Source organism: Anser brachyrhynchus (genome assembly GCF_964034855.1).
Source record: "Anser brachyrhynchus genome assembly, chromosome: 6".
Taxonomy (NCBI): Eukaryota; Metazoa; Chordata; class Aves; order Anseriformes; family Anatidae; genus Anser; species Anser brachyrhynchus.
Window position 1 is genome coordinate 35,142,736 of NC_137700.1, and position 27,343 is coordinate 35,170,078.

The following is a 27,343-nucleotide window of genomic DNA, read 5'->3' on the forward strand; positions in this document are numbered from 1 at the left end:
GCAAACAAGTCGAACCGTGTAGCGGTGATATTGTATCTTGTTATTACATCTGCAATTACTCTGGCTTGTGCAAGTTGGTTGAAATTGCCTGGAAAAGAAGACAGACATCCCAGCTGTCTGAAGAGCTGCCAAGCACACCCCCAAGCAGAGCGAAGCAGACCAGACTGAGGCTCTTGAGGCCTCTCAATGGTGTCTGGCTTCTACCTATGCCTCATTCTTGCAAACAGCTGCTGGTGCCAGCAAAGAAATCAAAAACTGCTTAACTGAGGCTGGAGCAAGCTGGAAACCTTCCCACCCTACTGCAGGGCAGTACCGAAGAAATGCAATAGGGATCACAGTGACAACAGCAAGGCAGCGGGCCGGAAGGGATGTGTTACAGCTGGCAAACAAAAGCACCGGTTAGAGGAACATCATTGCCCATAGGGAAACACGCGTGTTTATTTTTTCAGGTCTCATCTACCACACAGAGAAAAATTACAGGGAAAGAGGCTGTTTGTCTGTGTTTGTACCTCCGCTCAACCATGCTGGCAAAGCAAAATCATCCAGAGCACAAATTTGTCTCGTGTGGGCTGATTTAATGGCATACGGCATTACTCAGCGAGTAACCGAGGCGGCCTCCTCACACAGCTGGGCAGGGCCCTGTTGCCACCCTCCCCCTGTCCCAGAGCTGGGGCCTGCCAGGCCGAGGCCTGCTCGCCCCACCACTGTCTCCTCTTGCCCCAAATGCTGCTCCCACCCCCAGTGAGCAGCTGAGGGGAGGACAAGCAGCTGCTCCAAGGATAAAAAGTTAGAAGTATACACCTACAGCCCCTAAGACGTCTGCCAGCTCCGCCACAGACATCACACTTCTGCTGCTAGACGCTCTCAGCCGCCTTTCATCCCAAACACCCACAGTGCCCATTGTGTGTCCAAAACCCTTACACCAGGCTGGTGTAAGGGTGGCGTCAGTGGGGAGAAAATTGGGGAGCTGCAGTCCTGGGTGCTGGAAGAGCTGCTGGGTGCGAGTGGTGGGGAGAGAGGAGAAGGAACCCGGGGAAAAAAAGGGAAACGTTTGACGAGAGGAGCCTGAAATGAAATGTGCAGGGAGAGGTTGGGTTGTACTGGGCAGCTGTGAGTTTTGACGCTGCCCTCCAGTGGCCACATTAGTATCCATCCTTCTCCCCTTGCCTAATTCTCTAACACTTCAGACGTGGAAGAAATCCTTTCAGACTTTTTCTTGTGCCAGCATGGCCACTCCTCCTCTCACAAGCAGCTTAATGGCAGAAGAGTTGTTTCCTTACCAGTATGACTAAAGAAAGCAAATTCTGATCCCAGACCATTTAGGGGCAGAAAACCAAATGCAGTATTTCTACAGAAGCTATCCCCATGCCGGGGCAGGGAGTTGAACGCAGCAGTCTCAGCAGAAGCTGTTGGGTGCACGGTTTCTGGGCTGGCAGCCACCGCCGTGTTCCTTCTTGCTGCTCAATCACCTCTAAGGCAATTGCTCAGGTGCAGGCCCAGCACTGGTGAGCACTGCTTGCACGTCATGAGGTGACCCATGGGTCCTCTCCTTGTTGCAACATTCCCCACTCCTCCTTCTCTGAGCTAGTTGGAGACTGCCTGAATCACCACAGAGACCCGAAGCCCCTGAACAGCTGGGACAAGGGGAAGGCAAAAGAGCAGGTTTTTTTAGCATCAGTGCTGCTGGCTGGAAACGCACATGAGTCACATCTCCGGTGCTCCACAGCGCTGCTGGACATGGAGACATTTATCAGAGGTGCTCTGCAGGGCACTGGCCATCTCCCTGTCCAGACCCCACACCTACTTCACCTTGCTACACAGGGACTGTGCAGCAGAGTGTAGAACACAATCAGGGGACTCCTCAGTTTATTTAGGGCAGGTTCAAATCTGCTTTGCACTAGCGCCTCTGGAGATTTTTGAACAAAAAGCACTGTTGTCTGAAGAATTAAGTTGTTCACTGGGACACTTTGATTCAGAAGGTTAGCTTCACAAGGAAAGGAAAGGCCTTCCGAATATTTTAAAAATAAACCAATGCTTGTAATGCTTTGCAGAATGTTTAGGAGGCGCTCTAGGAACACCTGGTACTCACATTCAGCCACAGTCTTTGAGTTGCCCTCCAGCTTCAGAGGAAGGTTTACATCTCCAGGGGGATGAGCTGAGCTGGCAGCCCAGCTCCCCAAAACACGCCAAGGGCAGTGCTTCTCCTTTCCATCAACCTTCCAGAAGACCCACTTCTCAGCTGCCATCAGCTGTAGGGGCCCTTGGTTTGCATGGGCTCTGGCGACCTGATGTGGGTCTACACCCCAGAAGGCAGATCTGGCATCTGGGGCACTTCCGAGCTGAGGTGTGCTCAGGTCAGGACTTTGAGTGATGGCTCTGTTTCCTTGAAGAGCCTGTCTGGACTGGAGGTTGCAGGATGACTAGTGCGGTTGGGGGGATGTGAAGTGTTGCTCAGAGCCTCTCTCCTAATGCTAATTTTCTCTTGAAGCAGCATGAACACCACTCCATGCCCACAGGCGTCAAAGTCTTCTTTCAATGTGTTGTTGTTAGTGTCGGGTGACAAACACAGCCTGACTCCTGCGTTTATAAAAATCAATCACAGCCACAGATAAAATCAGCTCTAAAAGACGTGCTTTCCATGTTAGGCAAATATTGCATCTGGCTGCCAAGGAAATGATGTTTGGTTTCTAATGGACAGCCTGGGGGCTGAGGTATGGGAGTGGTGGTGTCCAGGCCCTCCGCAGGAATCGCAGCTGTAGATGAAACTCCACCACCATCTGCTGGACACTGAGGATGGAGCTGCTCTCATCCCTGTTTGTTTACTAGCCAAATGCCAAAATCCATCCAAAGAAACGAAAAGAAGAAAAAGACCAGGGCTAAAGTCCTTAACCCCTTGTTTTCCAGGCACTGGGAATTTTTCTACCCATGGACATAAGTGGCAGCTGCTTATCTCCTTTGGAAAGCCTGTTTTTATTTCATTTTATTATAGCCCTGATACTTCTGAGAAGCAATTTTTACCTCACAAAGTACAGCCTGAATGCAAAGTGACACACAGCGGGAAAAGAGCGTTTTCTTAGGCAATTTAAGCAAACAAAAAACCTCTTGCGTGTTTTACACACTAGGGAGCAATCAGAATCACAGTTAGCCCCCTGTATAAGAATGATTTGGGGAGGAAAAACAAACAAACAAACGAAAAAAAACCACTGTACCGGAGCCCATGCAGGCAGTAAAAATTACCATAGCCACGTGGCAGCAACAGGGAGAAATCAATTTTGGTATTGAAAAAGAAAGTCCCCCTGAGCCAGTTGGGTTGGGAGTCTCACAGCGTCTCCCTCCCCCCATTTATTCCTACCTGCCGTGATGCTGATGGGCCACACGCTCCATCACGGGCGTGGAGCAGCTGAGCAGGTACCGCCTGCAGCAGAGGTGCCCTGAGCGGAGCTGTGAGGCCGTGCCCAGCACCAGCACCTCGGTATGGCTAGCACAGGATGGCTCAGCCCATGAGCGTTAACTGCTGTGGCACTGCAGAGGCATCGGTCCAGCCTCCAGCACTGCTCGCAGGACCTGGGTACCACAGGGCACCACGCTGTCACCTCACAGGCACCGAAAGACTTTCTAACAAACAAAGAGAATTAAGTGTTTTTCCCAGGGTAACATCTGGAGATGTTTTCAGAGCCAGGGGCTGAGTCCTAAGCCCTCAACCCAGGGAAGAGATTTGTCTCTTTACTAACCACTTCACCTCCTCACACGACCTCCAGCAATAATTCACAAGGAGTGAACCATTTCGTCAGCTACCCACTTAGCAAGGATTTAATCCACAGCCCAAAGCTGTGGCAACCCAAAGGTGCCAGGTGCCCAGGCTGTCTCCAGGAGGTCCTGCAGAGCCAGGACTTTCTGCACCAAAGCCACCTTCCAGCTTATCCCAGGTCTGAAGCCGGGCGCGGCACACAAGGCTATTGCAATGTCTCAAGCCTGCTGCATCATTCAGATCTGATTCCTTAATAAACAAAGAAGTGAGGCTTTAATAAGAGATAAGGGAGCTTCGGACTGCCTCACTCAGGCTAATCTTTTAATGGTTGAAAATGATAGACAAGCTGCTGCAATTTCTTATCTAGCATTTTGCTTTGAATTATTAATATCCAATTTGTACTTAATTTACTTAGTTCAGAAAATTAACTACATGTGTCATGGGTTTCAACATTTTTCATGTTTATTGCATTCTGCACCGGCAAAGGGATAACTTTGTATAAACCAATTAAAAGACAAAAACAACCAACCTCCTGCCCTGCATTCTTTCTCCTAACTTTGTGGAGCATATCCAGAAATACCAGCTTTAATATTTCTACGCTTCCTTGCTTCAGATTTCCCTAAACTACAACTTGGGTTAATGATTATAGCTAGTAAAGGGATAAAATTCTCCTAATATCTAAAAGAGTTTTCCCAGGCTCTTGGCAAAAGAGGAACAATTTTGAGTAAAAGGGGACAGAATTAGCAGCGTTGAAGAACGAATGGAGGTAGTGCTTGTGGTCAGGGTTTGCAAGGAGGGAGGGATGAGGACAAAGTGATTTAGGGAATACGAGTTCAGACTGGAGCTGGTAAACAATGCAACTCCTGTTCCCTTGCCACCATCTTTATTTCAAATTAGAATGAAAAACTAAAAAGCGTCCACCTCCTAGACACTGAAAATTCTGAAAATGGTGGGCTTACAGTAAGATGTTTCCTTACAATTATGTCAGAAACTAGTTCATAGCCATGGGAAATGGAACTAGAATTAATTCATATTATACCTAAATATTACAAGATATGACACAAGATGTCTAAATTTTCCTATCTCCTAGAGACAGGAAATATTCATTTTGTTCCATGTAATGGTTTATATGTGGGATTTCAAAAATATTGGTCAAAAACATGTCCTGTGCTATGTCTCCCTCAAAATGTAATTTCTTTGCATAGAATGTGTTTTTTCTGGCAACAGCAGCATAGCAGTAAAATTATTCTCGTTTAGTCATTCTGATCATTTTCAAAAAAGATACGCAACATTTATTCAGAAAAACAAATATTACATAATGATTCAAGCTAGTAGCCGAAAAGAAGGGGAGATGGATGACTTTTCAATGGGAGCTCAATGAAACATTACAAACATTTTGATTGAAATTGTTTTCTTAAAAGTTTTTAAGGAAAATGTTTATGAGAAAAGGTTTGCTCTACCTTCACTTTCAACATTTCAATCTGAGCAGCTGCTTGCTAACACAGCAATTTTTAAGGAAACAGGTTTTTCTGATAGGAGAAAAAAGATGGAAGTTACTCATTAATTTATTTCCACATCTGTATTTTAAAGGATCTAATGCTTACATTTTAGGGGCTCTGATTGAATGAGAAAGCTGAAGAGTTGCTGTTAAAAAGGAATGGGAATGACACACACCTGGACACAGGAATGATCACAAGTGTCTGAGGCTGTGGCGTACAGGAAGAGGAAGCTGTGGAAAACAGTTTAGAAATGGCCAGAGAGATTTGTAGGCAGAGGTGCTGAATTGTGAGTTTAATTAAGGGGGATATCAACACTGAAAAAGAGCTTTTACAGCTGACAGGTAGCATTTAAATTGTCCTTCTCCACCCTGAAGAGGTAAGAGGATGTCTAATTCAAGGTGCCCAGCACCACTGCTAAAAATAGGCTTCAGCTAAATTTAGGTAACCCATGTATTAACATAGCCATAAGGCGAGCCTGTGAAGTTTTCCAGACATGCAAAAATACTTAGCTGAAGAACAAAGCCAATCAATCAGCCCTCCCTGAGCCTCTTCTGCTGGTAGAGAATAAATCAAAGGCAAGACAGGTGTTTTATTGATGCACTCCAGCTGGCTGTTAACAAGCCGTGGTGGGTACCCATCACGTGGCAGCCATCAAACGGCGCAGAGCTCACGTACGGAGGCTGCTTAAGTATTTGTTTGGAGTTCTGGAAAGCCTCCCAGAGAAAACGCATGGTGCTAAAATAGTGCCACCATGTATTCCGTGGCATTTATAAACCTTGTTGACTTTGGGCAGATACGATCAGTGGAGCCCAAAGCCCTGAGATAACGCAATAGTCAAGGCAGTGGTAAACTAAAAACTCAGGAAATGCCACTTGGCTTCCAACACTTCCAAAACAGGGGCCGAGTTAAACTGTAACCTGCTAACAGATTGCAGAGTTAATTTTTAATTTGTTGTTGTAATCTGCCAGGAAGAGTCTGGAAGGTGAAAAGGCCAGGGGCAGGATTCCTTCAGTTTTCTGGTCACTGGGGATTTTACAGCTGGTAGGATGCTCCTACTGATCTCCCGTGGAAGTGCCCACACAGGATGCAAGGCGCAGTGCAGAGGCACAGTGATGTTACTCGGTTTGCTCTCTATTCCTTTCCTAATGACTTCTGGTACTGCATGTGCTTTTTGACAAGCTGAGACACTAAGCAAACATTTTTACAGAACAGTCTTAATAAAGCCCTCATTTGTGTTGTCTTGAATGGTAACGGGAACAAGTGTTGTAATTTGAATTAGAGCTGCTCCTGATCTCAGGGCTCAGGAATAAAGAGCCAACCAGCCAAAGGAGCCTGACCAAGCTGCTGCTGCACAAATCCAGTTCTAGTATGCCTAGGAAAAGTGCCTGGACCTGGAAGGCTGACCTTCACCATCCACCCTTCTGCTCATCCCACACCACAGCACAAACAGGGACAGAGGCCATGGACCCAGCACCAAGAACAAAGGGAACTTCAGCCTTACCAGGCCATCTATTTCAGGGTTTCTCTCTGTCTCCATTAAAAAAAAGATTTTACTGCATCAAACCTGATTCTTTTTATTGCAACTTGAAGACTAAATTCACTCTCATCCAATTTAGGATCTCCCATATCTAGAGATTAATCCAAATTATTCTTTTCTTATTCACAAGGGCAAAAAATAGATTTTTTTTTCCTTTTTTTCTTGTCCATATCATCCTTCAAATAGAGCTCTTCAAACTAAACATGGTATCCCAGCTGAGATCAATCTGGATAGACTGGAAAATTATGCCCTGTGTTTGTCCTTCATGTGCAGGTGTAGGATATTTTGCATACCATCTACCCTTTTCATAACATCATGCCACTTCTGGCCCATGTTCAGCTTGTGAACTACCAGTAAACTCAAAGAGTTTTCTCCAAAGAATTGCTACAACCTCCAGGGTGCCACCCGGCTCTCCCAGATCGTGTGAACTACAGATGTAAAGAGCATACCCTCTGTACCATTCCCCAAATCACCGAAGAGACCAAACTTAGAACAGATGCTAGTGGAAGTGTCCACTCTTAATAGGAATTATTTCAATCCATAAATCCATAATTTTTCCATTTTGACTGTGAATTGTTCTTTGAGAAGAAAAAAAAAACACTCTTAAAATCTGCACATATGCAGCCTTCCTCAAACTTCCATCACATCCTAGATGGAAGACAGCATCAGAGGTGACGTGGATTAGGAGAAAAAAAGAAGAGGTTCATAGGCATCATTGAAGTCACGTGTGGCTTTAGGCACCTTATCTGAGGTCCATGTCTAGGTTTCCTTATCCGTCAGGGATTGTAAAGCATTTGAGACCTAGAGACTGTAAGTACTACCAGTTTAAGAACCATATTATTACTATGCTGGAGAACGTCCTTTTAAGGCCAGTTACTCATAGAAATTTTTCCATGCATATTTCGTTGAAATTTTGCATCTGTAAGTACACATGTAACTAATAGCTATACAATAATTAATTAATTAGCTTTTGTTTCTGTTACTGTCAATGGCTATGACATAGATGAAGTCTAAAAGTCTCTTCAGGCTTTACAGTCTCTGGGGCCTGAACTCTGGCACAACACACAGCAATGAACATTTCATACATATTCCTTCACAAAAGTCAGAAAGTTTCAGGTGGGACAACATACAGAAGAATTAACAGGGACAATACTTCTCACCCAGGAAATCCAAAGTGCAACAAAGATCTATAAAAGACTGAAAAGAAAACATTTCAAGTAGCAATTCAGATCAAAGGGGATCTTACCTTGAAAATGCAAGGCTGCTGAAAACTTGGTGTACCATAAGAGAGAACAAAGCAGAGAGTTCAAATCAAGCGATCCTTCTAAATAAGCCTGACAAGCTTTTATTACAAGAAAACTGAATTAAGCAAAAAACAGAGATAAGTGCTTTATCTGACATTTGGGATTTTAGAAGACTGAGCAATAGGAAGACATTTACACAAAGAATAACTTGTAAGGTCATCACCAATAAAAATTGGGTTTTATTCAAGCTATTCACTATAATTAAATTTCAGTTTCCTACCTCAGCCAAGAGTTGTCAACTAATTGAACTTTGCTTGCAGGTGAACGTTGCTAGAGGCCTCTTAAAGAATCAGTTGATTATGACTTTTTTTTTTTTCTGAAAGGTGAAACAGCATCCCTCCTTCTCAATTTAAGTAATGATCATCTATGCAGGTTTTATTATATTAGAGCCCCACTCCAATTGATTCACATTTGCCAGATGCTGTCAGAGTTGCTGAAAGGGGCTTATTGTTCTCTTGGTTGGTTTGAAATCACCATGTGAAGGGATAATCTGTACAATCAGACTTCTGCATGGCCCACCCCTCCCTGTACGGTAAGAGGAACTTTCAGAGCCTTTAAAAAACATGGAGGCCACATACAAGATCCTTGAGAGGATGGGAACAGTGGAACTAAATGGCACCTTTGCTTTGTGACCAAATGGAACTGACTCAGGAGTCAGGATGTCATCTCAATTGGCTTTTTAAATGGTTCTGCTCTAGTCAATACACCAGTAGAAATTCTTCTCAGTCTCCAACTTCCATGTGCACCTGCATCTGTAAGGAAAGCTTTTCATGGTTTAACTTCAGGAACTACATGGAAAGGGACAAAGCTATCAAATGAATTATTTTAGCAGGCTATTAAAAAAAAAAAACACTAGAAGAACTTATTAAATGTCATATTAGCAAACAGTTTAATTTATTAAAATGAATCCAGTACACCTCTGTGCTTCTACAATAGACACCCATTACACGTAACAAGTAAATTGCGGTAACATTCACAAGGAAGCAGTACCAGTCTCATAAGCACAGAAACAAAATAGCAACAGTATCTTACAACACCTCCAGCTCAACCTTCTTTTAAATTTGTGATTCCAATACTTCATGGAGCAGGCGGTCAGTTCTGTTAAACTAAGTGTGCGTATTCGCTTCCTAATCGAAGATATGTGAGTAAAGCCCTATGCTGTCAAAGAGAAGGCAGGTATGCTTCATACATCACTGTGAGTAGAGTAAACGTTAACAAAATTATGATCCCCGGGGGACTGGGTAGTTGTGGCAGCATGGAAAATGGAATTCTTCCATCACTCTAAAATACAAGATCTATAGGATGCATATGAAAACATTACATTTCACTTCTTATGAAAGACCCTGGCCCAAAAGACTTGCACACCTGAGTAATATGTTTGTAAGAATGATGGGACTTGTGTAAGCCTTTATAAGAGGACAGTCTTAAAATACATTTGTGGTAATTCAGAGTCCATAATTTCTTCTTTACTAGTTAACTTTACCAAGGTTAACTCAACCTGGTGTTGTATCAGCAAAGGAAACATGAGAGATTAATAAAATCAGAAGACACTGAAGGTGTAAATACAGTGCAAAAGTGTTGGGTATAGTTTTTGACTGTTACAGTCTGATTATTTTTATTCTGTGCTTTATTTTCAGGAAAAAGCATAGTTGTGTGTCATAATATACATGCTTGCATACATACACACTTGCTGCAGAAAGCAACGGCTTCCACTGGCAGATGATTCATAGTACATGACTTCTCACATGCAGTTTTTTCTTATAAAACACAGTCTTAGAGGCGTACCCTCCCTCTGCATACTAAAAGGATTCATTAATGTGTATTCACATGCATAGTACCCTACCTTCTCATTGACTTACATTAATCAGATTTTTTTATTTTTATTTTTTAAAAGGTAATTCATAAGTTATCTTTAGATGCGACACCTAGCCAGAACACTCCAGTGACCTTAGTACTCCTGGGTTTTACGGTAACTAATACAGATTGTTGGCAGAACAATCTTAATAAAATGACTCAAGTTTTGTTTGCTTCATATTGCTTCATTTGTAAAAATCTTTTTATATACAGTCTTCACTGTTAGTACACTTCAGATTTACTGAAATGTAGTAAACTGAGACTTGTTATTCAGAAGCACCTAGTCTTTTTTGACATTAAATGGAAGCCATCAGCAACAACTGTTGTATGAGCGTTCATTGGGTTAACCAACAGTACACGTTAGCTAGAATGAGATGAAACTTTCCTAAAGAGATAGAGGACTTCACAAAACAAATCATGTGCTAGTCACTACCCTGCCAAAAAAGCAGAAGTGTACAAAAACAGATGCAGTTCTATGGTCAGTTTGTATCCATATTAATGTAGCTTTGGTTCAGAAATTCTTTTAAGTGTTGTAGAGCACCTGGTTTAGTGACAAAACACATGCATCTCACAGTGCTAATTGTATAATGCTAACAAACTATAAACCACAGGTTCCAAATATTAATAGCATTTAATAAAAAAATTTACAGAAATATTCTTGTTGACGAATGTGCAGTACGAATGCAAGCTCCTTGGCCACAAACTCAAATTATGTGCATCAGTTTTGTGCTGGCATAACAGTGCAAATGCTGGGATTCAAGTATGTTTGTCCATATTTATGCTAAGCAACAGAGATTCACACGATGAATTTGGGGGGATTTTCTGCTCACAAGGCCATGATGTGAGAATCAAGTGAAACACTGCAGTAATGGAAATGTTGATTTCCCTCACAGCAAAGGCAATCTAAATGAGGAAAACACATTTCACAAGCAAACCAGCTTCATGTACCACCAAGTTATTGCTTCAACTAGATCAGCTGTACTAAAAACACAGGACCACAGCTTGCAATCTAACCTCCTCTCACATAAGAGAAGATGAAATCTACAGTGCAAGTCCTCTGTGCAAAACAATGACACTGCAAGACTAGAGTCCTGTTTCATTGGACAGAATTATTCATCATTTGTTGTTTTTTGTTTTTTTTCTTATAAGCCAGTTAAATTAGAGCCCGAAGGACATTGTTTATGACATTCTATGTTTCTAGAGGCTACTCCTTTGTGCTAATTTAAATCTGTTCAGCAACAGAATACAATAGGAACCACTGTTTTCCTAATAATTGCGAAAGTTATTGCTGAAATTTTAGGGTCAAAATTAAAAATTATTTCACCAAATCAAGCTTTTACTCCACTTAAAAAAAAAATCTGACACCCTATTAATTAAAAAAAAAAAATCTTAATAGCTTTTCTCAATTAAATAGTAAACTAAGATTTTACAAGATATTCACACTTCGGCAACTGTCTCCTGACTTTCAATTAGCTGAAGGACAGATGCCACAATAAAAACAAAAAAGCTACTCTCACATTCTTCATGACAGCAGTGATTAGTGCAATTTACCACTGCACTATTCAGATCTAATAGTGCAAGCTGTGCCTGCTGACAACACTTCTCACAATCATCTGCTACATGATCGTTTTTCTCAGATGTTTTTAACTGTTACTCTCATTAGAATTTTGGCATTTATGTTAGCGGTTATGCAAATCTATGGCTTTATCCATGAAGTATATAACCTGCCTAAGCAAAATTTTAGAAACCATTTATTTAAAACAATAAAACTGGATCGGAATGGAAGTTAGTTGTTTATGCCATAAGCTGTGTTGCCACTAAACTCAAGATCTCAGGGTTAGCTATAGATCACAAATATTTGTATTTGTGCATCTGTTACAGTCTTTAAAAGTACATTTATTTAAAACATAACACTGATAAAACTTCACTCTCCATTTTAAACCTAATTGCTTATTTTATTTTTTGCAACATATTTAACTCGTATCCGAAGTGTCATTCGAGTATCATAACAGGATTGGGACTGTAAGAAACCAATAAATGCATACATAATAAGGCACTTGTCTTCCAGTAGTTCAAGTCAGAGAAGGCCTTACCCAGACAGTGGCACCTTAAAGTTTGAAGGATTAGCAAATGTTGTCAGGCTCTGACACAGTCTCAAAACCTGTCTTCATGTCCCTGGACAAAGGTGCTGTATGTGTTCTATAGTACCATGAAGCTCATGATGAATTCCAGTAGTTTTTGCCTGTTGCGCTGAGGTAGGAACGTAGTGCTAAGTTCCAAAATAGTGTCTCTCCTTTGTTTTGTTTGACTGAAAACCTGAAACACAGCATGGATATATGTAATTATCACCATATTCAAGTAATCACCGTTTTTAAGAAAAGAAACTATGAAATAAGCACAATGTATGATAAACAGCCAACTCCTAACAAAATTGAGGAACCAAACAGGCACTCAAAATGCATCTGAATTGAATATGCATGCACTTTGAAAACAAGAATTCAGATGCTATGCTCTAAGCAGATGCTATCTAGTTCCACTTTTCCAACAGCAGAATAGACTAGAATTAAAATGATGAATGCCTTTACCATAGGCTTTACTCCAAGATAACTATTGTTAGCTTATTTAATACATCCGAACTCAAGAACAAAGACTACAAAACCCTCCCCCGGCAATATTTTGCCTAAATGCTGGTGCTTTTAAAATTACAATGCTAAATCCCATCTGGTATTCAGGAAGCTATGCCACTTTGATGAAAGATTTTTTTTATTTTAAATTCAAGATAGAAAATCTAAAATTTGAAGCGTGAGGGGTACAGTGCAAAACTGACCCTTTTCTTCAAAAATAAAGAACATCTGTATCCTCATGATGGACACTGGAGGTCCAGTAAGATGATGCTCCTGGAACATCAATCAGCACTAAGACAAAATTCAATAACTAATACTTAAAGATTTAAGTAGTCCTTCAAACTTTGATATAGCTGTCACTAAGCACAGAGCATGCTCTCTGCCTTCCAACATTGTTAGTGATGTGCACCAAGGACACAGGGCAGAGCAAAGAACTTTATTAGCTAGGAATAGAACACCTGGTCCCCTAGATAGCATCTGGACAAGTTTTCACAGGTGCAGGAAGTGGCCTGTTCTGCACCCTGTGTTCCTTTCCTTCGGCCCTGAGCTTAAAAGAAAGCAAAATGTTCAAAAGCCATAACACATTTGCACAGATACACTCACAGATTTTAAACTGACATTGCGCAGATTTCACAAGTTTTCAAAATTGTGCTCCTTGTTAAAATGAAACTTAACAGTCTTCGGCTTTGATCACAGAACACTTACCCCAATTTCCTTAAAGACTTTCACTGCATTTTTCACATGACTGTAGGTAGCGCTCTCGGCTGCAAGAAAGAAAACACAGAAATAAACAAACTGCAATTGAACTTGGGCTATCCTGTTGCCAGGACAAACAGAATCAAGTACAGTTCCAGAGAGAAACTGTTTGACTTACCATACACAGCAACATTCTTCTCTGTCCTGCTTATTAAGTGCCTGTGTAACTTTTGAATGTATTCAGACTCTGAAACAGGACCCCTAAAATTGTGCACAAAGATGACAGCAGAGCTATATGCCTCCAGTAAAGGTCCCAGTAACCTCTGCAGAAAAGTGATGTACTGCTGGTGCTCTTGAGACTGACTCACCTAAGAAAGAGCAACAAGAGCTTAAAAGACAGAGACCAGCAGAAATGGCAAAAAAAAACCCGCACTGCAGTACATGGCAAAACGTCATCCCAAATAACCATTAAGAGTACAGGGGCACAAGACAGTACATTATGAAAGCATATCAAAAAAGTAGTTTACCAGTTTGTTTGTATCGGCTCTGTGAGAAAACTGGTATCAGTCTAAAAATCAACACGATCAATCTATGAAGAATAAAACATTTAGCCACTAAGATGCTTAGGCCTTTTTGTTTCATGACACCACCATTGCCTTTCCACCTCCCTATAGGATTATTTGATATTTCTTCAGCTGTTTTCTCTATGCGAAAGAGAAACAGGTTTTTTACCAACTGTAGCAAAATATGACAGGCTAATACTGGAACCAGCAAAAAGAAAAAGGTTTTATCCTTAGCCCTCCAGAATGAGAGAAGTAGTCTGTCTCTGGTAACAGGCTTCAAGGTTACTAGCCTTAGTACCTTAGCTTCACATTACCTTCAGGTAGCAATCTCTCTGCTCTTCTCCAAAATCACTGTCTTCATCTTCCTCATCACTTCTCCAAGTTAATGGTTCAGGGAGTTTTTTATCCCACTGCTGCTCTGTAAGACTGGGACTAACATCCTCCTGATCATCCTGCTTAAATTTGAAAGACAAGGTGGTTAAATAGGTAACATAAATAAATAAATGGAATGAAATCTAAGCAACCGACAGGCTTATTTTATAATCTCATCCAACTAAATCAGTCCATTCATTAAGCAGTATTTAACGAAAACAGGGGAGACCCTTACAGACAGGGTTGAGATATGCAGACAGAAAAGAAATTTGGTGAGGAAGACTGCCCTTCTGTAGCCTGCCTGTCACATAAAAGTGAAAATCTCTGCTGTGATGTTGCTGAACCTTCCCACCAGCAGCCAGGCAACAGCAATTACCAAGAAAGTGTTTTCAGTTGCATTAGGATAGAGAGCTGAGACGCAATCTGGATGTGGATGTTGTTAACCATTGTACTACTGTTACTTTAAGGACATATTAGTAATACAATAAAACGCAGTTTACAAGAGCTGAAATCTCAGTTAAAGCAGAATGCCAGAAGTTCCTATTTTTAAGTGATAACTTACTGCCTCTAATGATGCTGTTCGTGTATTTGTCCCCACGTGAGACATCGGTTGGAATATAATGAGCTAGTTTTAATTGCAAAGGACCCAAATTGTTTAAATCTCAGTTATGCCAAGACGCTTAGTCCCCTCTACCTGTTGTGTCGCAGCAATTCTTTTCTGCTAATCACCCTGACAGGCACCACCCAGGTTTAGCCTACAAATACTCCACCAGTAATCTGTCTTCATATCAGGGCATGGATTTACACTCATAGTTACCTAAGACACAAGTAAGCGTCTTAGGTAAAAACACATTTCAAGGCTTCTGAAATGAGTGCACGATGGCAAGAATACAACTGGTAGATTTTTTCACCTTGAACTCTTTTTTTCTCACAGTATCCATAGTTTGTTTTTCATCTATTTAGGAAACAATTATTAATTAAAGGTTTTACTGAAATTACAGTGCTCTGTAAAGTTGTAAAGTGCTGCTGCAAATAAAATATGAGGTAATCTACCAAGGCAATAAGCATAATTGAAAAGTACATACATACTCGAACTACTCAAAGAGTGGTTTAGTCCTGTTGTGCAATAATGCAAGTATGTCACAAGTTCAGGTGCACAGTAATTCAGGTGCAACAGAAATACTCCAACTAACTGATGCAACAGTCAATTTCAACAATGCACCTTCAGAAATGAGTTTCAGAGGTAGCAAATACACACCCAGAAGAATAAGGGAAACCTTCGTGTCAATCATTTATGATTATTTGTTTTGCTCGAAGCAGAACAGAGATTCTCAAAGGTCACCAACACTAAGTCACTCTGGAAAGTCCCCCATATTCCACTTAGAAATATAAATCATGCAAGATTAAAAACAAGTGGATAACAGACATGTCATTATGATTACTGTCATAATATTCATGACAAAGAGAAAGGCTTCTGTAGTAAATAAAGTATAACATCCTTCTCATCTCACAGTATGATCAGATGTTATATTCAGAATGAAGCAAAGGCCAGAAAATAAGTTTTAAAAAATACTACAGAGATTACTATGTGTTGGGATTGTTTCTTATTTGTAGAAGCAGACAGTAGAGTCACAGGAAAAGAATTAAGAAATTTTTAAAAGCATGTATCAATCAATTTATTAGGGAATTTCCCAATGTGTTAAATTCAGCAGGAAAGCAAAAACATCAGAAGGTGCAGAAAATAGCTACCCCTTTTAGAGAACAGGTTTTAAAAACCCACAAACATTTCCAAGCTAGTGTTTGCACTGATTATGTAAATTCTTAATGTTTTAAAAGAATAAGCAGGCATAGAGTTTCACTAAGTTTAAGAAGTTTACTGACGGAGTATCTATTTTTTAAGCATTCAAATGTTGCATTGGTCTGGTATGTCAGATAACACAACTGAGTATTTACACACTGCTGAACAGTTATGTACATCTCAGCTTTAAAGAGCCGAATACCAGCCTCAGCAACCAAAATTTATAGAAGAACCGTCAGCACAGGTTGCATGCTTGAGTAGACAGAGGTGTCTATCCGCTACTGTCCACACCTATCTTGCTCATCTGTCCCCAGGCATGGAACATACAAGAATCTTCCTAATCCAATGAGTAGCATTCAGTTTTGGATTTATTTAATAATGATTACATTTTAATGCATGATAACATGTCAGTAATTAAGATAAAAAGCGTGCAGTTTTAACTCCAAAGGAGGAGAAGGTTTAATATCCAGGAGTATTGAGTAAATATTACCTACAATTACATGTATTAAAAATGTATCAAAAGGTCTGCCGTAAGACTGGAGAGGAGTAACAGCCATGAGCAAGCACACCAGAAGTAGCTCTAACCACTTTTGAAAGTAAAGAGCTGCGAAAAAAAGCAGCCAAATATCTCTTCTACATGCTATTTTACTTTTTGTCACTTCCCCCTGGGCTCCATGGTTTGGTTACTGTGCACAAAAAATGTCTGGGAAGCAAGAGCATGCTGAGTCAGCCGCTGCCTCATCCCCACATTCCTGAACAACATATGTCTCTGGTGACAGATTGTACCACACAGCAACTCCAAAACTTCACACCGTGTGAGCAGAGAAGGTTTACAGGAATTCCTAGATCAATGCAGAGGAGTCCGGGAGTGCCAAAAGATCTGTTCTTTTACAAGTAGAAATTAAACATCTGTGTAGCTATACTACAATTCTGAAGGGCTCCAAAAATAAAATAAATTCCAATTTCACAAGGCAGCATAAAATATGTCATCTTTAGTAGATGGAATGGAATGGGACAGTGACATTACACAGTTATTTGTAGGCTCACTATGACCATCCCCAAATGTCTGATGCTTATAAACATAAGAATCAAGCAGCATCAGGCCTAGACTTGTTCATTTGTTACAAGCCTTCTGTAATAACATATATTTAGAACAAGACTAACAACTATCAAGCATAAACTACCCACGGCTGAAGTCACGTGCAAGAAACAGCACATTTACTATCTCTGTCATCTTACCTCGGCAACCAGAAGAATACCATATTGTATTAGCCGTTCCACTGATTCATGGCAGACTTGATATATCACCTGACAAGGCTGCAAAACAAAATAAAATGCACTAAATAACATAAAATAAAAAATTGTATCCGTTATACCCATTACAGACACACACCAGTTCCCTGCTCTGTTTGAATTTTTTAGATACAGCATTATTATTCCTTTTAAACAAGTTATTAATCTTTTATCACCATAATCCGAATGTACCGCTCTCGTCTATCCTGGCAGACAGACATACAATTTTTTCTGATTATTTTTTCTGGAAAAAAAATCATCATAAAAGTAAAATCATTCAGACTTACAGCAGTGATTTCTTTGGAATTTAAAGAAAATTCCACTTTTAAGAAATTGCCTTGTATGTCTTGAAACTGAATTTAAAAAAAAAAAAAAAAGACACCTCTTTTGCACTGATTATAACCATGTAGGAAACATTTTTTAGGTTAAAAAATCAGTTATTAACTCTGAAGGTAGAAAGATGAGATTACTGAACAACTTTACCATATGAACTACATTACTGCCCGGACAAAAATACTAAATTTGGTTTATGTTTCACTTAAAAAGGTGAGAGTCGGGAAAAAAAGGTCTACAAATTTAAGAAAGAATTCAAGAATCTCTAGAATTCTAAGTAACTTGTACATATTAAAAAAAAAATCTAGCACTGAAAATTGTAGGTATACAGATTATCTTTCAATACTGAGATAACATGAGTTCTCTTCAATGTTTTGCAACAAAACAAAAACCAAAGTCAGGCCATATTTAAAATTTACACTAACTATTAGGTATGGAACTGTGCAACTCTTGCACAACTAAGTAAATTAGGATTATATTTTGAATCTAGAGTCTTCGTTTCCACTGTAGTTTCAATCATGCATGCAAACTCATATGAGTTTGGTACTCTCAAATATTATATTTGTTTAAATCAAAATATTTAAATAGCTTTTGGGGAGTGCAGATAATAGTTGTAATGGTCTAATGACATAAGCAAGACAAAAGATGAAGAGGTCCAACATTCAGCTGTGGGAAGCTGACAGAGAGATCAACCTTTCTTTCTCAGGAAAAGCCTGATGGCAGCAGAGTAGAAAAGCTTCAGGCTCACCCCAGTATCACACACTTAGCGCTTGCACATGCAGCTGGCGTACACTCAGTATGGATCCCCTAAACCTGACTGACTGATTTTGTCATACCTTGCTGAGAAAACTATATAGCGACAACAATGTGGCAAGTTTCACACGTTATCCGAAACCAGACAGTGTTTGGTTGAATTGTTCTGATGCAACTATACTCACTCAAATGTTCAGACATTTCCTTGAAACAAATGGTAACAACACTATTTTTTTTTCAAATGATGTTCAACTTCCTGCTGCCCTTTATCATCAGACTGCACTTGCAGTGAGCATATCAGAATCAAGACACTTAAAGAAAGAATTAACTCTCATTAACTCTCTTTTAAGTAGCAAAGACAAAAAAAAAAAGAAAAAGAAAAGTGAACAATTAATACAATCACTTACCAAAGATATAGTAAATTCATTAGAGAGCAAGTAACACAAGCTGGCAGCTTTTCGGACAAGGTGTTCTTGACTAATCAAACTGGGGGAAGCACCATTGGTACCATTTCTGTACCTCTTACTCTGAACTGCACGAAGACTGCAGGCTAGAGCAGAAATAAACATAACCAGAGTTTTTCCAGAGCTTTACAGCAAAAGAAACTTAAACATCTGTTTTGTCTATTTCTAGGCCTATAAACAGTCAAACATCAAGCATGCAGCTGAAAAATAAAGATGGAATCACCACTGTTCTTTTGTTTCCAATGTATCTCAGGTTGAAACAAATTCTCATTAAAATATTGCTAAACAAAGCACAGGTTCTGCCATATTGGCTCAAAAATCCTACAGTACCTTGCCTATGGCAGTGAGCAATACATTAATACTTCCAAGAAAGATAAAGGCTGGTGGAAAAGTTGAGTGGAAACACTCCAAAAAAAACAAAACCAAACTTACTTCAACATCAATTTTGTTAGGGTAAGCAAGGGCTTAAACAGGAAGGTGAGAAATATATAGTAGTAGTAAATTACATAGAAAACTGGGTTTGGGGTTGAGTGCAGACACTTTTTGACTTCATGGGTCACAGGAATGTCTTTCCATGGTAAACCCCAGCACGTACCAATAATTGCCTCTTTAATGAATACATGAAGAACTCCATTGCTGTAGAAGTTGAGTTCAAAGACAGCAGGTATCGTTGTGCTGGGAGTGATGAAGAACTCATTGTTTCGACTAGTGTTTGTGATATTTACACAGTTCCCCAACAAATGGATGGCATGCATGACAACATCATCTGAGTTCCCTGAAAAACCCAAGTCAAAGTCACGGGCTAAGACCTCTTCCTTCATGGAGAAGAAATCTTCTACCAACCTGGAAAGATCAGTTCCCTAGAAATAAAAACAGAATCAAAAAGTAAAATAATTTTCTGCACAAAAGTTTATCTGTACATTACATGTACATAGCAAATACATAAGAGACTTTGATTTTCAATAATCCAAAGCCCAACAGTCATATTAGAAAGCCTTGTTTTTCACTGAAATAGACCGTGGGTTTTGAATTACATACAATTAAAGCCAAGCACCTATTCGAGAATGCAAGATTTTTGGTTGAATCTTAGTTTATTTCACAACCCATAGAAACCTAAGTCATTCTGTAAGAAGATATGTTAGAGATCTCATATTTCCATTGCCTCCACTATAAAATGAATGATTGGTTATCTGGCCACAGTGTAATTAACAGAACTCACAAGTGGTTGGAGATACGGGGAAGAGCCTGCTTTCCTTGTTTTTTGGCAAGATAGCTTCAGATCACATAATAAAATGCTTCTTTCATCCCATTATTTTAGGAAATTGGAAACAGCGAACTGATGGGAATAGTGATACTGCCTTTGACTGGGAAGATTACACACCTGACCAATACTTTTCAATGTGTTTGCAATTTATGTGCAATAAAAGCTTCAAATTGGAAGGAAAAGGAATTACAGACAAAATGCCAAACACACTTGTAGGAGAAAAAAAAGTCCAAGCCCAATGCACAAAGGTTCATTTAAACATCAAAATAATTTTGCCAACTTGGCACAATATTCTAGTACCAAGGAAAAGCAAAACTCATTTGAAAATTAACTGAAGAGGCACTAGCATATTCAGTGGTAAATGTGTTTCAACATCAGAGATCTAGAGTGTGATTTTAACACAATGGACAAAAAAACATTTACTCTTTTAAAAAGGCATAACTAAATTTTGAATTTAAAAATCTATTTTTATATGAATGTATATTATTATCTCATCAATAATGGATTATCTCCAAGCATTCACTGCTAACCAAAATACAAGACTACATGAAATCCACTTCAAATGCATCTCTCTTCTCTCGTCAGTATCACGCAATAGTAGAATGCATACTATGCTTCTAATTAACAAGTTTAAAGCACTGTTTGTCCATTTATGCAGCGCAAAAGCCTTACCTGTCTATGTCTGTACAGCAGCAAACAGGCAACAATGTGGGTGGACATCACTGCACAGGACTTGTTAGCAGCTAGAAGTAAACAAGACAAAGTTAAACTGAAACACTTCAACTATCAGAAAAGTTTAGAACATCGTTACAAATGAAACACTAGCCACTACTTTAAAAAAAAAAAAAGTAGTGATACTGGCAGAGAACTGTACATTCTGAATGAAATACAAAGTGTATTATGTCTATACAGTAACAATCAAAGGGTATGAACTACAGAATTTCAAGCATGCCCTGACACTACTGTATCTCAGCCCTTAGCGCTTCAGCTCCTTCTAGCAATACATGATGATCATCATATTCACCCTACAGAAGTACCGTAAAGACCATGGACAATTCTGGAGACCTGCAGGTATGGAAAATATTAAAGTAATCAAACTACAGAAACTTGAACTCAGAAGCCCGAGTAAAACTCAGAAATTTACTAAGCTAGAAGTGCTGTTTCGTATGCATCTCTTAAATCTGAAATCACAGATCTGCTAACTGAAATGCACACCACATAGCCTGTAAGCCAGTGGTCCGTGTAGCTAGATGATTTCATGAGAACAGTAACATAAATAATGCCTACAAGACACTGCAGTAACTTCTTACATGGTGCAATGAGAAGTCATGATGTCATATTGATACACTAATATCAACACAAACACTTCAAATTACATCAAGTTCAGTATACTAGTAAAAAAAATACACAAGTTACCAATATAAACAGAAGGTCTGTACAAACAGAAAGTCTATTAAATGTTCCAGAGGGACAGACGATGGCAAAGGAGGGAAAACTGTCAAGAAAGCATGTGAAGTCAAGAAATGATCACCTGGAATGGAGAGAATTTGGAAGTATGACACTACCAAACAGCAAGTTAGTTCATGCAACAAGCAAGACAAAATAAGAAGCTGACAGTGACACTGAAACACTTACTGAATAAAATGTGCTCAGCCAAGTTAGCTATCAGCTCTCTTCTGTAGGGCTCACTGGTTATATCCCTGGTGTTAGGCAATGAAGCCTCTCTACCTTCATCCACAGTATCATTAGGTCTACATACAGAATAAAAAATTGTATTATGACATTTAGATTTACATTGATTTTTATTTTTTAGATACACTAACTGAACTACAGTGCAAAAATACACTATGAATTCTGGTAAGGGCACAAAATGTAATGCATAACAAGATCCACAAGAAGTTGAATGTCTAACAACTTTTCCAGACACTTTCTTCACACTAAAGAACAATCCAAGATAAGAACACCAATTGAAAAAGGGCAAACAGAACATTTGCCTTGTCCTATGGCTATTCATGACTTTGCTATTACATCACTTGCACCCCACAGCTCTTTTCAATGAATACGGACAGAAGTAGATTAAACAAATCTGCCTAGAAGGCAGTTTTCAGCTCAGCCACTCCACAAGCTAGAAATGGTCTTTTGTATGGACCCCAAACTTTCCAAAGATAAATGACTTTGTCTTTACTAGGACCACACAAGTTTGTAAAAGTCGAGCGAAACTTCAACTAAAATCTAAGTCTTTGTAACAAATGCAAGTCTAGCCCTATGGTGAAGTTTTTCATTTCTGAGTGAGTCATATCCTTGAACAAGGGGTACTCACTCACAAGTTCTCACTATGTCGTTTGGAATTCTACCAAAATCCACCTGAGATGTTTGTGGGTTTTAAAAACATATTCTTCCTTTTTCATTAAGAGTGTTATTTTTCTTCGCTGACTAAATTATTCTGCAAAATTTAAAATTAAACCAACAGAGGTCACTATAATTAATTTTTTTTTAAAAAGCCTCCTCAAGCTTATTTGAAAAAAAAAATCCCCAGAAAGAATGCAACTCTTGGAATAAATTGCACAGTTATAATCGTATAATCATTGGGGAGTTCAAGCATATCTTGAAATGTAACGCAGAATACTAAAAGCCAAAGGAAAATTGAAAAAAAAAAAAATCAACCTGTCATCCCTCTCCCCAACAACAAAAAAAAACTCTACCTTGATGGAAGTATAGCTGGTAACAAAGCTTGTTCCAGAGAAAGAGGAGCAGGCACAGGTTTTTGACTTTGGCTGTTGACGTATTCCTATTAAGAAAAGGATTGATTTTTGTTGTTTTTTTTTTGTACTTTTCCCACATTACTTCTGCATTCAACTGATAACACTATTTATATGAAAAAGGCAATTATTCAAAAATGCAACAGTGATTAAAAATAGCTTACATTAAAAGAGTACTAATAAAGTTACAGAAGTGACAAGTTTGCAACACTTTATTCTCTTTTAATTCTATTTTATGAAAAGGAAAACTTTCCACCGCAAGGAATCCATACTTGGTGAAAAACACTGCCACAAAAAAACAACACATAATCCCTGTCAGCATCTTGCTGGGAAGAAGTCCTTTGAGACTAGCTTCTCCATGATTAAATTAATGAGAACTGCCTTCATTAGCATGAATGAGAGCGAAGTCTAGTACTTATTCAGAACCCACAAAGAGATTATAATTATTGCTTGTTGCTGCTTTCCTCAAACACCAGGACAGGAAGCATCTCCATAGGTAAACACCCCTATAGAAGCTTTAGCTGTAAGACATCACAAAACTGAAGCGCCCAGAAAGCAGGCATCAAACCACATACTTGGAATTCTTGAATCCCAATTTTCTCAGAAGACTCTCCTTACAGGTTAGCATTTACATTACTCTGTTTTCAGGACACTGTGTTCTTTCAGTTCCTACGAAGACTAATGTGGGAAACTACAGAGCCACTTAGCCTGCTGGTCAGAAAAAGTTCTCTCCCAGGAAAGCTGTTTAAAAGGCTTTCACAGCCAGCTCTCCCTCTTCTGCTTCGAATTCTGTATATTCACAGAACTTCAAAAGCTCAAAATTAACCCCAAAAAACTCACCTTAGAAAAATGTGCAGTGATATAACTGCATCAACTTAAATTGATACAGTTACATTTTTGCAAATCTTGGTTAAGGCATACTTAAACAATTTATGTCACGCTTATTCTATTTCTGGAGTACAAGAAAGAATGCACGTACAAATGAGACCTGGCAGAGGATGCTAAGAAGGTATAGAGTGATCAGTATTTCACTAGATTAAGAGGGCAGATAACATTCTTTTCCCTATACTGATCCAAGAGCAATCATTAGCTTACTACCAAGAATAGCCTGGAAGTGACCCAAGCCTTCTTCTTTGGAAGTGAATTAATATCTTTCCCTACTACACTAATTATAATGCAGTGCAGACAGTCACAATAATTTCATGCTGTGGTAATTGAACCCTCCAAAGCTCTCCAACCTACTGCTTTTCTGAGAGAAGTAGGGCAGAAAGAAGAATGCCTAATTAATTTGAATAATGTTCTAGTAGGTTGTTGTTACAGCAGTTAATCTTATTAAAGTCACACTAAAAAAAAAAAAGGTATACTGTAGCAGAAGACAGATTAGTGAAATGCAGATAGATTAAGTATAATACTAGCAAATTGCAAAATGCAAAGAGATAAGGAAAAGAAAGTGAAAGCAGCTAGTAGTGAGCCAGCCCCTTCCCCAAGAAACCACAGAACAGTATTTTGTGAATTTAGGCAACAGGTGAAAACTAATAATGAACTATGGAATATGTATATTTGATGATATATCCATGGTGCCTTTATAACTACTAACTTGCTTAACAACTTTAAAGATCCAATGAGACAAATACTGTTCCTCAACAGTAGTGTAAACCATTCAATTACTTAAACTGGAGAACTGTATCCAGTTTCCTTCAACTCCAAATGTCTATACAACTTAAAGAATTACTACACGATACACAGATCACTTCAAAAGCTGTTAAAACAAACAAAAAAAACAACAGTGAGAGTATTTACGCTAATTCAAAATTAACATGATCCTTTATGTCAACTTTGAAAGTATTTCAACTTAACACAATTGTGTTTGAAGATTCATGCCTTCAGTGAAACAGCGAAGTTACATACCTTTGTCCTACTGGAACAGAATTCTGCAGATCATGCTAATAGTGACTACCCCCAATGAGAAAATAAAAATAAATGTCCCATTACAGAAACAGCAAAATCAAGCTTCAAAACAAATCTTCAAAATACCAAACTTACTTTTAAGGAAAACGGTTGTGCAAAATCTACTCTGACACACCCATAATTCTTCCGTAGCATTCTGAAGACTCCTCTAGCTATACTCCAAAGGCTTTCATTCTTCTTAGGCTTGCCCTGGAAAATATGAGTAGTAGTTGGGTTTGGGTGTTATTTCTTTTTGGTTTTGGGTATTTTTTGTTGTTGTTTTCTTCCAATTTGCAATTAAAAAGTTATGTTTAAAATTAAAAATGCATCCAACAGACAAGACGACCAAATCTTCTGACACACCTTATAACTTCAAGTAAGTCTAGAGAACTACTGTCTTCCACATGCATTACCATTTTAATGTATTATTTTTTATGTCATGGATTTGCATTTAGAATTATGTTACCTATACCTCGGCACTCCCTATCAGAGAGGTTCTGTGATTCATGGCTCTACATTCTTCATCACTAACACCAAGTGCATGTGACAGAGAACTACTAGCACATCATTTAACTGTGTAACACATCCTCCTGCACATAAACAGAAAATCCCCAAGGCAAAACAAGCTGTTAAATTGCTCTTACCAGCTGTTCACTGTTATAGTGACCTTCAATTATGCGATCATAGGAGATTCCCACAGGTATAATTAGGACATCAGGAGTAGCATTTGAGAAGAGAGCATCCACCACCACAGATAAAAGACCCGCTCTAGCACTGGATGTCTTTCCACTTCGAGACCTTGTGCCTTCCAAGAATATTTCTAAAAACTGCTGCTGTCTCAACAATTCCTCTATGTGCTGAATACAAAGAGATAGAAAAAGAAGAAAAAATAAATATCTTCATATACTCATATACTGGCAAATTCACATTTGAAACATATTGCTCCTTAGCAGCAAACATTTCCTTTTACAACAATGGAAGACGTTGAGTTGGCATGAATACTTGTAAGAACAAAAAAAAAAGGCAATAATTACTGCTTGACACAAACCCAGACCAAACTGCAGTTTAATTTGCGTGAATATACAAGCAGTATACTGCCATTTGTTCAAGAACATCTCTAGCAACAGTTGATCTAGCTGATTTGCATATGTCTCTTCTGGTTCCTCAGTACATCCCATCTTCTGAGATGCAAATACAGCTATTTTACTGAGTCCCACAAAGAACTCCATCAACATATCATAAACAGAGACTTCTATTAAGTTAATAAAATCAGGCCCCAGTACAAAAGAAATCAGAGAAACAAGATTAAAGTTTAATATTAATTCAGAGATTAATTCCACTTACTTTAACAAGGATTATGCAAGGTGAGAATCTTCTCATTCTCAAAGGTACCAGGCATTCAATTCTCTCTTATTTCACACATTCAAGACTTGATACAAAAATGTATCCTGCTTTTCTAGCATGAACCCCAAGACAAATTCAAAGCAGTAAAAACAATCCCAAGGCTGATGGAAATTACTCTACTTGCCACCCAACTGAAATGCTACCTATGGACACAAAGACAAGAAGTACATACCACATAGAGCAAAGCTCTGTAGAGGAAGTCCTTACGACCATCAGGACTCTGATCTAACTTTCGACGAATGAAAAATCCTCCTAGCTTGCGGATCAATGTGCTACACAATAAAGAAGAAATACACTCATTGGTTTCAGATTGTACGAAACTACTACACAGCCAGTATAAAATTCCCAGCACACAACAGGACACCGTCTTAGTCAAGATAGTCTCCTTCTTTTCCTGCTATTTCCCACAATGTCCAGTGGCTCTTCAGAGATCAGGTATTCCTAAGTTCTTTGTCACAGGCAAAAAAATACCTACAAGATCTTCAGATGTTCTTCAGCCACCAGAAATACGATTTAAACAGAGATCAAACTGGAGTACTTTCCCACAAAGTTCTATTCACTCAGTACTGTTACTGCCCAATAGTCATCTCATGTAACTTCATAAAGAATAGCTGCCTATTCACATATGGTTTTCACATACTAATCTTTCTTTACTCACCTACCCACTTTGAGACTCCTAGAAGAAATTAATATTATTCTTTATCCCACTTAATTTCTCAAAAGGATTTTGTTATGGTCTTTCTCCAAGCATGCAATAGGAACCAAAAAATTCTACAGAATTGCCCAGTAACACTGATGCCCTTACAAGTGGACGTAGGATATAGTGCACAACTGGTCAACTGATCATTCCCCCACTTCAGCCTTTCTCAAATAATGAGATTCCACATAGTTTATTATCATTACCTGAAGATCGGGATGTTGAGATTGTTCCCTGCAGCAATATAGGGTGCTTTGATGTTATGGCAGAAAAGTATGAATGTAAGGAGCAGGTAGTCAATGTGAGATTTATGAACAGGCAAGAAAATAAGGGGCAAATTCATCTATGGAGAGGAGAGAAGAAGAAGAAGAAAAAAAAAAAAAAGACAACTGATAAGAACCATGGAACATTACTCCTTTTCTAAAATCTGTCAT

The 27,343-nt window shown here is 39.1% G+C and overlaps 1 protein-coding gene across 5 annotated transcripts in view; it reads right to left on the minus strand.

Annotated features, from left to right (window-relative positions):
* Positions 1-8,958: 8,958 nt before the first annotated feature.
* Positions 8,959-27,343, minus strand: part of GPAM (glycerol-3-phosphate acyltransferase, mitochondrial) — a 30,971-nt gene continuing 12,586 nt past the window's right edge. For 4 of the 5 annotated variants that reach the window (XM_080597994.1, XM_080597995.1, XM_080597996.1 and 1 more), the window contains exons 8-21: positions 27,116-27,252; positions 26,385-26,484; positions 25,453-25,665; positions 24,905-25,018; positions 22,805-22,890; positions 21,738-21,853; positions 20,775-20,845; positions 19,434-19,698; positions 18,782-18,924; positions 17,235-17,312; positions 14,140-14,280; positions 13,441-13,630; positions 13,272-13,330; positions 8,959-12,258 (exon numbers count right to left, since the gene is read on the minus strand). In XM_080597994.1, coding sequence (XP_080454120.1) covers positions 12,142-12,258; positions 13,272-13,330; positions 13,441-13,630; positions 14,140-14,280; positions 17,235-17,312; positions 18,782-18,924; positions 19,434-19,698; positions 20,775-20,845; positions 21,738-21,853; positions 22,805-22,890; positions 24,905-25,018; positions 25,453-25,665; positions 26,385-26,484; positions 27,116-27,252 — 1,830 coding nt within the window. In that variant the 3' untranslated portion in view covers positions 8,959-12,141. The remainder of the gene's footprint in view (positions 12,259-13,271; positions 13,331-13,440; positions 13,631-14,139; positions 14,281-17,234; positions 17,313-18,781; positions 18,925-19,433; positions 19,699-20,774; positions 20,846-21,737; positions 21,854-22,804; positions 22,891-24,904; positions 25,019-25,452; positions 25,666-26,384; positions 26,485-27,115; positions 27,253-27,343) is intronic. The other variant, XM_080597998.1, reaches the window with a different exon arrangement.